Raw genomic sequence first — 12,585 nt, forward strand, 5'->3', positions numbered from 1 at the left:
ATGTTGATTCATATCAGTCGCTGTGGTAATCTTTACAGTACAGCAGAAAAAGGTTTTAAGCATGCAGCCACCCAAACACATGTTTGTCAAGATCCTCATTCTATTATTTCCAGTTTTATTTCAGGAGCATGACCTCATCTGACGTGTGAGCCAGAGACAACCAGTTGAACAAAATGATTGTCCATATTTTTCTCTGGGATGACTCATTATAAATTGCTGGGCCTGAAGTAGATCAAGAAGGATGACGTAGGCTTATAATGTGGAATACTGTAAATGCACAAAATGATTTACCTCACCTAAAATGAAATAGCTGGGCATTGCAATGATATAGCTCCAACGGCTTCTTGTCTGAACTGACAGAGAGGCTGGGGTATATAGAGCAGGGGCCTGCCAAGCTACTCGTGACACTCTTGGCTAAAAGGGGATTATGAATTGTTAAGTAGGGCACTGGGCCACCGGTATTATCGTAAGTGCGTGAAGTGGCTTGTCTCATTAAAACCCGGGCTGATTGATCACACTCCTACCGACGTCAGCGATTAACTTTCTCTGCACTGCTCTCTTGTTGAAGTCGAGGCCCATCTCAGGGTGTCTCTGCCTTTGTGCTGTGGCTGTGCTCTGACCGATAGTAAACTCTGAGGGAATGCGAGAACTTCCTGTCGATGGCAAGCGCTCACTTCAACAGATGGTTTCAGAAAGAGGAAATTCGGTCTGCCCGCACTGCCGTGCAGCTTTGATTGGTTTGCGTCTGGCAATCCCCAAAACAGATTTGTAACTTGTTTCATGGCTTAGTTGAATGTCATCCACTGATTTCAAATTGAGTTTAGAGACAACACTGAAAAGCAGTGACATCGCTTCAGGCCTACGTTGTTGTTGGAAACATATAGCGGCTGCAGTAATTGGATTTGAACTAGTAGCCTACAGCCACCTAGTAAAGCTGTCCTGCTGACACCATCCCAGTGGGCCAGTGAAGGACAAACTGGTTACCCTCCACACCCTCTGACATCATCGTCATCATCACTCTGGACTCATTAGCCTCCTCCACCCACCCCTTTGGTTACAACGGCCTCCTTTGGAGCTTGAAGGGCTTTTGTTTGTGTGTGTGCATAATATACTGTATGTATGCACTCTCGTAGCAGTACGTTAAGGAAACCCCACATAAATCTGTGTGTGCGACAGATGGCATGCATGTTACATCATCACAGCGGCACAGCTTTTGTATGAATTGTATATATTGTATGACCCTTCATCACCCAAGTCACTGCTGTTGACCTAGATCCGAACAGCAGGTACTCAGACAGGCTGGTTGAAAGCAAAAATAGCTTGTAGGAAACAAATGCAAATTGTAAACCACGGTGACTCGTGAAGTTTGTCACAACACAATTATCTGCAAAGAGGATACATAGAAAACACATTTTGAATTATTGCCTATCCTGAAATGGCTGCAATGAAGCATTCTTTTAAGTTGTGTTTCTATATTTAGTCTCTAATTGCATTGATTGCCTTTGTTGGCAACTTAAGGACAGTGGATTGAGCTGTAAACACAATATTGACATTATTATCACCTTATAAAGTTGTTATGGCAAACTTGTAGCGAAGTGTTGCCTATTTACTCATTCAGCAGGCACAATGTTTATTTGGAGTTAAGTTTCTGGCCAGGGGCTTTTTGGAGTTTGCATGTTCTCCCCTTCTCCCGCCACAGTCCAAAGGCATGTAGGTTAGCTTAATTGGCAACTCTAATTTTCCAAGTCAACTCGGAGTTGGCAGTTTTTACAAAAATTCTTCTCTTTTTTTTTTTCCACCTACAATCATGAGAGATGTATGATTAATGGACTCCACCCACTTCAATCTAGCGAGAGATTCATTTTAACATCCCAAGTTGAAAGAGAACTGTTGTCGACATTGCTGCATTCAGCACGAGGACAGCAAAGAGAAACAAGTCCTCTGTGTTTTTTCTATTTCAGTTACAGTCCGCTTTCTGTCTGGCATTTGGCATTGGGCGGGAGCGAACAGTGGGTTTTTAGAGCTTTCTGCAAAAAAAACAGCTGCTGGCTACTGCTGCAGATGATGCTGATGAGATTTTTGGGATGGAACCAAATTATTAAGTTATGGGCTGTTAAACCAAAACAATGCAGTGAAAGAGGCTTTGAGGGAAATTGCAGAGTTGGGTGATGTTACTTTTGGATTATCACTATTGGCAGCCTTTGTCACATTACATCATGTAGGCGTCATGTTATAATTTCACATGTCAACATAAATGTGTGAGTTAAATATTAAGTAAAAACTAAACAAGCAGTAATTCAGAGTGAGATACAGATTCTGTATAAAATATGGTAGCACAACTAAATAAAATGCACCACAAATCTAATGAACAAATCTCAACAGTTGCCAAATAAAAAGTAAATTAACTGGCAGTTTTAACCATTATTAAAAAGTGACCACTATGGCTTACGTGTTACACCTCGTTCCCTTCTTGAAAAATCTAAAAAGATGGAGTTGTTTTCCTGTGTGGGATCAAAGATGATGCTATGCAGGTAAACAGTGATATATTCTGGTAATGACAGTGCAACTTAACAGAAGGATGATCGTCAGTTCACCTGTAGTGTATTGGATTTGGATTTTTGATAAAGTTAATGTTTCCTTTTTCCACTTTTACAGATGAAAAATTAATGCAGTTTCTTTCTGTGCCTGCGTAGGTTGGGCTTTTTCTGAGTTAGAATGATGACTCCAATTTCCAAGTCAAAAAACACAGCTCTTTGGTTTTTTACTGTCGCTATAAATAGTTAAAATAATGTTCCTTCTGCTCAGGTTGTCCACTTCAAACAATGATAAACTGTGCACACACAATATGGAGTGTGATTTGTTTAGTGCTTGGCTGTAACTACCAAACTGAAGTTAAAACCTTTTGTTCCTCAAAACTTTTGGCAAAGTCTCGTTGCAAAATGTGATTTAAAAAGCAGGTAGTCGGGTATGTTTGAAAATGGTGGTTTTTCTGGATTTCCAAGGATTTAGTGACTGTGTTCTCAATTAAATCTGCCCCGTGTTTCACCTCTCACAGCTGGGCCAGGAGGGAGCTGTTCAGTGAGCCCCCCACTTAGTGGTGTGATCACCTCTAAACCAACCCAAAGATTCAGGGGTTTGAATTTCAGCTGTACAGAACAATGCAGAGAGCAGTCAAAGACACTCAGGAAATAAGAGCTCATGAACTGTCAGCACACAGTTGCACTGAAGACGAGTCATAAAAGGTAAATGGACATACTTATTGACCACAGTGTAGTCTCAGTGGTGCTCAGAAAGCTCTCAGCCCTGTCATGGCTAGACAGCCTCCTCTGAGGTCTTTCTCTGATAGTTTTTTTTTTTTTTTCTCAATCTGGCTGCTGAATGCTTTTGGACTTGATGCTTTGATGTTTCACTCAGGTTTTCCCATCCTGCTACACCCACTGACTGCTGGGGCCTGGCCTGCTTTCATGCTCATACCCTTGTGTTGTGTAACTTAAGAGTGAACTTGGCTCCCTGGTTCAAATCTGCATAAGAGTGTTTGCGTGCAGTGACAGTTCGGGGCAGTGCCTATCAGATAAAACAGTTTGTTGTCATTGCAGAGGCAGACTGTTGGACACATGGATAGACAGACACAGTTGTTGCACGTCTCAGGCTCAATATCCTCTCAGTGTGGGCGTTGTTGTTGCTGTGGCCACTGGGTTAGAAGGGGGGTGTGGACCTCTGGTGCATGGATGCTGCAAAGCCTGACACCCTCTAGTGGTCGTTTTGAAGATGTGCATCACCTACCCCTGTTGACTGGGTCTGGAAACATTTGTGGTTCAATCAAAGGAAGAAGGGCAGTTTTATGACAACCACTGGATTTAGGATGTGACCACAGATAGTCCGATAATTTAGGCTTTAAAGGCCCAAACGGGCACAATGGGTCTCACTTTCCTTCACTCACGATGTGGAGAACCAAGGTAAAGTTGAGGTAAAGCAAGCACAAGGAGCACATTGAGTATTATGGGAGTGTGTGTAGTCTATCTGTGTAGTGTATCTGTGCAGTTTATTTCAGGTTTTGGCGCACAGTTGTAAATATGAACTGCAGCTGAACTCTCAAAACACAGGATGCTTTCAGGAGCCGGGACAGGCTGTATAAATGGCATACTGTAGACATACAGTATATGTCTGACATGGATTTGACTGATATGTATGTGCAGCTATTTTGTAATATGAGGGCTGCACAGTTAATTTGGTGCAGACCCCTGCAAAAATCTTTTTTTTTTTTCTTTCAGTGAAAATGAAATGCAAAAATTACCATTCCTACTAAAATCATGACTCACATCGCACTCACTATCGCAGCCCTATGTGATACCTAAGATCATTTAATGCACTTCCTCATTGACAGTAGAAGTCTATTCAGTGTTTTGTCTCTGTGGGTAAAATGTACTTATGTTTTTATAGTTGAAGTTTGGAGTTTTCCTGCAAACAAACAAAAGTTGTGTTTAGATTCAGTGTTACCAAAGTGCATTTGTGTGTATCCATGCAGTCCAACAAATATGAAAACATTTCCCTTCTAATAAAACACTTACAATACGGATGTTCCTAACAATTAATTCCCATGATGCTGAAACGGAAGTTTAAACTTAGACTGGTAGACTCGTCCAAAAGTTAGACAACACTCAGAAAACATTCACAACTGAGGGCAATTTAATGTGTAAGGTTAAACATTGTCTGACAAAGTACTGTATATAGGAACAATTTGAAATTGACAATTACATTTTTCAGTAACCAAACTGTGTTTTAAATGCCGCTGAAATGAGCAGCACTTCTTGTATAAACAGTGCACATTATCCTACAAAACATGACAACAACTCGCTCTCTAGAAAAATAAATCTTTAGGAAACATGCTGGATTATTACAACATATATTACAACTACATTTTCATTGAGTTGACTAGCTAATTGTGCACATTCCTCACTTGGAAAGCCGTTTTTCTCTCAAATTGTGAAACTGGCATCTTACACATCCATGTTTAGAAGGAGCAGTTTTCTTCTTTCCTGCATTTACTGCACATTACTGCATATCTTGGCATTACAGCCACCAGTAGATCAGGAATTTGTACTCGTCACCACCCACACGTGCATGTTCATGTGTGTTCTTATGCACATGGGAACCCACTCATAGAAAAACAGCTCCATAGCGCTACTAGAGGAGTGACTGAATATTCCTTACATTCCTCTGCTCTGTCTCCACCCTCTCCCTCCTCTTCTGCCTCCAGACAAGAAGTCAGTGCGGCTACATCCTCACCACAGGGAAAGAGCGGGACTCATAAAATCTGCCTGGTGTGCTCTGATGAGGCCTCAGGCTGCCACTATGGCGTTCTCACCTGTGGCAGCTGCAAGGTCTTCTTCAAGAGAGCAGTGGAAGGTACAAAGCCATAAGACATCATTATTTCCTCACTGATTTATTCATCGCCTGTGATACACTCATTCATCACTAACCTGTGTCACTTCAGTTTGCCCAAATGTGGGAGTCATTATGATTTGAAGTTGGAGGCGCTTTCATTACAAAGTAAAGGACTGTGATACAGCTAATTAGTTTTTCCCCCTGGAGTGTTTGCCACAGCAGTGAAGGTAAATAACAGATTAATCTTCCTCTTCTGTGTGCCTCAGGGCAGCATAATTACCTGTGTGCTGGGAGGAACGACTGCATAATAGACAAGATCAGGAGGAAGAACTGCCCGGCTTGCCGCTTCCGCAAGTGTCTGATGGCAGGCATGAACCTGGAAGGTACACATTAACCTCTTCATCCTCACCTTTCCTCTTTATTTCACTTCCCTGAACGTACATCCTTGTATTCTCCTCTGCAGCGCGCAAAACCAAGAAGTTGAACCGCTTAAAGGGCACCCAGCCGAGCAACCCGCCTGAGCTCACTCCTTCTCCGCCAATTGAGGCAAGGTCCCTTGTACCCAAGTGCATGCCTCAACTTGTTCCCACGATGCTGTCCCTGCTGAAGGCCATCGAGCCGGACACCATCTATGCCGGCTATGACAGCACCCTGCCCGACACCTCCACCCGCCTCATGACCACCCTCAACAGGCTGGGTGGCCGGCAGGTCATCTCTGCTGTGAAGTGGGCCAAGGCTCTGCCAGGTTAGTGGTGCACTCTGCCGGTAGGAGTGTAAACTTGTCCTTTGGAGTGGGTGTAGACTGTGTATATTTAGATTAAGATGGTTTATATTGGTGAGTTTGCAAGGAGAAGGATGTGACATATTGAGGTTGATCTGCAGGTGCAACAAGTTTCAAAAGAAAACTTAACATTTCTTTGTCGTAACATTGAACATAGATGTACGATATTGCCATTGCTCCTCTGTCTGCAGTGACATCTGTGTTTATGTAAACTCCAGTATTTAATTATTGCACTTGATATCCCAGAAAAAAAGTCAAACCTGCACAAAGACAAGTTAATGATGAGTGCTGTCTTCAGTGTTTGGTATCTGGCGTTGTGTGACACCACACACACAACTCAAAATATAGCCAGTATGTGCAAACACATTTTATTTTAACTACGCACAGAAAATTGCAAGCATGGGTATTTTACAAGTGTTAGAAAAGGCAGGAGATGTTGTCATGTATTGGTGCAGCGCAAACAGGTGTCTGCTCTGTGTAAACAAACACTGGCACTACATCTGGATCTGCTTCATCTGGGGCTAGCTTGACACGTAGGCACATTTGCTAAACAGAGTGAAGTCTGATTAATGACTACCATACACTGAAAGACCTCTGACATACTTTTAAAAGAATAAAGTTTGACGCCCTCTCACATCTGAAGACAATATGAGTTTTTTTGTGAGACACTATAAGATTTTGCAAACACTGGGGATCCTGCAGGGTCACTATTTGCAAGACTACAGCTAGATTCCTTTCGAAATTATTTCTGATCCTGCTTCTGGTGGAAAATATTTCGCCAGACTCCCTAAAACAGATGTGACAAATTAACCATTCCTTACATGTCCTCAAAAACAAATAACTCTAGAAACTCAAGATAAAAGGTATCATATATTGACAGTATTCTTGTCAATGTGGAATAATTCCATAAAGAGAATTTGCATACAAAATTTACATTTTGGATTTTGCCGCCTCAGCCAGCTACCAGCCTCTGTCTGTTAGCTGCGCTACTTTAGTGGGGGAGACCGTGAGTGAGAGGTGAACCATTTCAAAAATTAAGGTTTCTCACTTAAGTAACTGCTGTTAGTTGGATTAGATACACACCAAATTAAACACAAACTCTTGTCCACTCCACAACTCCACCAGCTTCTCCCTCTTTTCCAGTCCACACCCCCCTTTCCATCAAAATTAGCACATGTAGGCAGGTTTTTTAAACATGGGTAAACCCACTAAAAATAGGCTATGGACTCCCTTTCCCATTGCCAGTACACAAGAGCGCTGAAAGAGCATCTCTTGCTGTGTTTTGGGTTTTCTTTGGTGTGTCATGTTTGGTGTCATGGACAGGCCAGAAAGCTGCATGGAGCCCTGTGAAAACTTCACTGTGGTTACTTCTTTTTATTTACCTCTCACTCATTCAGTCTTTCTTTCAAACTCAGTGCAGACTGACTTTGATTGATGTTTGAGTGCTGCTTGGGCGGAGAGGGTGGTATTTTGTGGTGGCACATTATTGCATCTCACTGGTAAAGGTGCTAAAATTAGCGCGTTCACCCGGATGTTGTGTTTCCATTGGTGCCGATCACAGCCAGAGGGAATAAATATCCATGACCACTGCATAGTCATTTGCCCTTGGTTTGAATGCCAATTGTAACCTTTCCCTTTACATCAAAAGTAATAGTGGGTGTAAGTGGGTTTTTTGTGCAGTGGGGAAGGGGAGCAAGAGAACTGAGACACATGTTTTCTGTCTATGTGATGTTCTGCTCCCCATTTGGTGCTAGAGAGAGTGCAGCTATTGGTTGTTGATAGCGTGCAGGTCATTGAACTTCACTATTTGCATGAGCCAAGACTAAAAACTTATAATAATATTGAACATGTCTGATTTTATCAGAATTCAAGACAAGAAAAAGACAGACTTAAAGATCCTGTGTTTAGGATTTAGGGGCAACTATTGGCAGAAATTTTGTAAATATTCATAACAATTGTTTTCATTAGTTTATAATCACCAAAAAATAAGAATGGTGTTTTTTGTAACCTCAGAATGAGCCGTTTTTATCTACATACAGAGCAGGTACATTGAGGTCATCATGTTCTTCTACAGTAGCCAAGAACAGACAAATCAAACACTGGCTCTAGACAGGGTCATTAGCATTTTCACATTGTCTTGTAGCCACTGTAGTTCTCCTATAGCTTGACACACAGGAGAAATTTCAGGTCTGCAACCTTAATTCTAGATGCCACAAAATCCTACACACTGGACCTTTAAGACAATGCAGACAGAGTTTTATGACCACCTCACACCAAACAGTCAAGATCATGATGCAACTGATAAAGATCATATTTAGTGCACATCAAAATGTTATACTGTATTTATATTTGGTTGATTTTCGTTGTCACTGTCACCACCACGCTCTCCGCATCAGGAGTCATTTGAGATACTTCCATGTCCTTCTCTCAGGTTTCAGGAACCTGCATCTGGACGACCAGATGACTCTGCTGCAGTGCTCCTGGCTCTTCCTCATGTCTTTCGGTCTGGGCTGGAGATCTTACCAGCAGTGCAACGGCAACATGCTTTGCTTTGCACCAGACCTCGTCATCAACGAGTATGTATCAAACCATTTTCAGTCTACATCTAACCCATGTTGTGTAATGTGATACAGAAAGTAGTACCACAGTAATGTGTTTGAAATCCTCCAGATTATGTGTGTCAGTGTTGCCAGTATTTTGTGATGATTAATAGTGAAAGTTAGAACATACCACGGCCTGGTTAATGGAGTCTTTGCACCTCATATAAATCCAGTGCTGAAGTGATATTTTCTAGCCTATGATATTTTTCTTTTTCCATCAGTCAGCCAACGCATACATCTGTTTGTTTACATATATCAGTGCAGCTCTCTGCTCTGTGCTAAATGTGTCGTATCTCCCGAGAATCAAACCATGTCTGTCAGCTGTCATCAGTAATCAGCGTTTCATCCCTCGTATAGACTTGATGACTCCGTTTGTAAACAGCGCTCTGAGTGTGGTGAGCAGTCAGCAAAGCGACCATGCTTAGGGCTGTAATAGGCCTTTTGATTTGTTTCCTCTTTTTTTTCATAATCACAAGCTGCAAGTTAATATGATCATAATTAATATCTGATGATGCTCTCTATTTGTCAGTCAGCCTCCAAACAAAACTCAATCGAGGCCTTTGCCTTTGATTTTAACAGCCTTCAGACAATCTCAGTTTGGTAAAAGCTTTTTGCAGTTTTGTTTTCAAGGATGTTTTACAAATTATCGCTAAATATGTGGCCCTGGTGTTTTGGCATGTTGTTAATAATGATAACTAAAAGGTTGAGTTTTGATTTATTTTTCTTTGGGTCTGTTTAGTAAAAATGTGTATTGGGAAAATGTAATCTATAATGTTCTCAAGATTCATTCAGATGCAATCTTGTAAAATGCAGTTTTGATGAGAAACTTGAATAAATACAGTCTTTGAATGAGAAGTTTGTAGATGTTTCACAACAATATAAAATAGATATTAAAGAGGGGATATATGGTAAACAGGCTTTTGAAACATTTTCTTACTGTTTAGGAGGATAAATAACATCAAACACAAAATAAACAACAAAAATCATCAGCACCGACTGTCAGCCATTGGCCAAAATATTATTTTAAACATCAGTATCACCCCAGAATTTCACCCACCCACCCTTTAAGACAGTGGTGTGGCCCAACCCTTACTCGTGGTCGCTAAAGCTTCACAGGGGGTCGCGAGGCCTTCTTGACTTTAAGGGTTGTGAGAAGACTTTTTAAAAAAATATTCAGTAGGCCTTTACCTCATAATTGCATGCATTTCTTTGAAGAAAACTGTGAAATTGTTAATTTTAAAGTTTATATATGAACTTAAATCTCACCGGATAAGGGCACAGTAAAGACCTGAACATAAGATATAATCACAGACCATCTTTCTCCGCTCAACAGTCTCCTGCATTAGAAAAGTACACAGTTAAAACAATCAAAAAGCCAGTAGAACAATGGCCAATCATTAGGGAGAAGAAGACTTTGAATTTTTGAAAAGTGAAGCCTATTTTGTATGTATGATTGTTAAAAATTAAAGATAATAATAATTATACAGACCGAGAATCGTGTAAAACGTGATCATGCAATATTCAGGGGACATAATCAACTTAAAATTCATCCAAATCGCTCGTTTAACTCAAATTTCCTGCAGTTATTGCATTCACTATTTGGGTTCATTGTACAGTTCATCAGTTGGTCTGTACTGCTATTATACAATAAATATAATTTAAAACATCCATAAGATATGTCACTTAGTTGGGGGTCGTCAGCTTACTTTGTGATAGAAAAGGGTTCTTTTAAGGACAAATGTTGGGCACTGCTGTTTTAAGAAATGAAAAATCAACCCCTTACCATAAATTCCAAGACTTTTTGCAGGAGTTTGTCCCCACTTTCACCCACAATATTACTTCATCACCGAGATGACACTTAGTCATCTGAAATATGCATTCTCAACCTCCTGGAAGAATGATTTAAAATAGGATCCACAAATTGTTTGCAGCAAGACCTTGAACATTTAATCTACAGAGATATTACAGGGAGCTGCTTCATCTCCCTGATTGAAGCTGCACAAGCGGCCCTATCAGTCAACTATGACTTAAAGAGCTGTGCTGTTAAACCGTTTTTTGTCTGATTCCACCAGGGAGAGGATGAAGCTGCCCTACATGGCCGACCAGTGTGAGCAGATGCTGAAGATTTCCAGCGAGTTCGTCCGGCTGCAGGTTTCCCACGACGAGTATCTGTGCATGAAGGTCCTGCTGCTGCTCAGCACAGGTCAGACTTTTTACCCTAGAGCAGTTGAACCACCATCTTTCATTATCTCATGTCCAACGTGGTGCTGTGTTAATGCAATCATTACAAAAGCTATTAACTCCAATCCAATACCGTCTATAGTGGCTAAAAGATAATGTTGATATACGCACAGGACAAAACATCACATCACAGCACTTTACCAACTCATTAACTGACATGCCGTTATCACAAATAAGAACTAAATCTTCATATCTTATCTCTAAGGTAATCTAGTGCAGGAGAATTAAAGACATAAACAAAGACTCAATAATTAAACAGATTAAAATCCTATTTGAAACGATAATTGCAGGTAGCTTTAACACAGCTCCTGGGGGTGTGCTGCTTTTGTTCTGGCTCCTGGAAGTACTCTGTGCTGCTAAATATTACTGGGAGTGCACCCTGAAAAAAAACCCCTGATGTATATTAATCAGTCGCCCTTTTTACGCCCTTCACTGCCTGGACATGATCATTTAAAATGTAAAGAACGTCCCCTCTCCTTTGCAGTTGACAGTACATTATCCTTATCTCTGTCCCAGATGTTGACTTCTTGTTTCTCTGCTGCAGTGCCAAAGGACGGTCTGAAGAGCCAGGCGGTGTTCGATGATATTCGGATGACGTACATTAAGGAGCTGGGGAAAGCCATTGTGAAGCGCGAGGAGAACTCCAGCCAGAACTGGCAGCGTTTCTATCAGCTCACCAAGCTGCTGGACTCCATGCATGAGGTACAGAGATCCAGCACACAAAGACAAAACATATCCTCCAACATCAGCAGTACATGTTATCAGCAGGCGGTCATTGACCAGCTGCATTCAGCAGTTTTCTTGAAGGGATAGTTTGGATTTTAGGAAGTAGGGTTGTATGAGATACTTATCTATAGTGTAGTACCTATAGTGGATGTCATTTGGCAGGTGACCCAGTTTGGACAAGCAGGTAGGATTACCACGATGGAAGCCATATTTTAACCACCTAAAGAAATCTGATATCAGTTGACATGTGCGCTATATTTAGATCATTTTCACTGCTTTACCTTGCTGACAGCTCCTTCCAACGGGCACCTGAAGCTGTTATCTCTGCTCTCTTCAAAGCACTAGACTCCTTTAACAAAAAGAGTAATTTTACCTTACAAAACACAGGAGGTGCTGGTCTGCCGCTGCCTCAATCAGTTAGTTAGTGTTATTGTGTGACTCTGGTGTTTTAAAGGGTTCGTATGGATTTACCAAAGTCACACAATAACACAAACTAACTGATTGAGGCAATGGTAGAAAAGCAACTTCCGTGTTCTGTGAGGTAAATTTACAGTTTTCCTCAAAGGAGTCTGGTGGCGTGGTAGAGAACGTAGTAAAGTTTCAGTTCAGTTCCCTGGCGGAAAGGGCTGTCTGACGGAAAGGTGGAGTAGATAAATATTCTAAATATGGTGCACACCTTAACTGATACTGATTTTGTTTTAGGTGGATAAAATCTTAGACTGAATAAATAATAGACACCACCCATTGGTTTGTGGGCAACTATTTTGAAGCCTTGAATTTGGCATTTCGGCTGTGGCCATCTTGGTTTTTTGGAGCCATAAGTTACCCTATCAGGACAGCTCACTCTAGCTC

The 12,585-nt window shown here is 41.3% G+C and overlaps 1 protein-coding gene across 1 annotated transcript in view; it reads left to right on the forward strand.

The window, feature by feature from the left end:
* nr3c1 (nuclear receptor subfamily 3, group C, member 1 (glucocorticoid receptor)) overlaps positions 1-12,585 on the forward strand; it is a 30,131-nt gene that overhangs the window by 15,302 nt on the left and 2,244 nt on the right. Inside the window, exons 3-8 of the mRNA XM_033632430.2 lie at positions 5,258-5,406; positions 5,652-5,768; positions 5,849-6,130; positions 8,598-8,742; positions 10,839-10,969; positions 11,552-11,709. Of these exons, the coding sequence (XP_033488321.1) occupies positions 5,258-5,406; positions 5,652-5,768; positions 5,849-6,130; positions 8,598-8,742; positions 10,839-10,969; positions 11,552-11,709 (982 nt within the window). The remainder of the gene's footprint in view (positions 1-5,257; positions 5,407-5,651; positions 5,769-5,848; positions 6,131-8,597; positions 8,743-10,838; positions 10,970-11,551; positions 11,710-12,585) is intronic.

This window comes from Epinephelus lanceolatus, chromosome 7 (assembly GCF_041903045.1).
Source record: "Epinephelus lanceolatus isolate andai-2023 chromosome 7, ASM4190304v1, whole genome shotgun sequence".
Classification (NCBI taxonomy): domain Eukaryota; kingdom Metazoa; phylum Chordata; class Actinopteri; order Perciformes; family Serranidae; genus Epinephelus; species Epinephelus lanceolatus.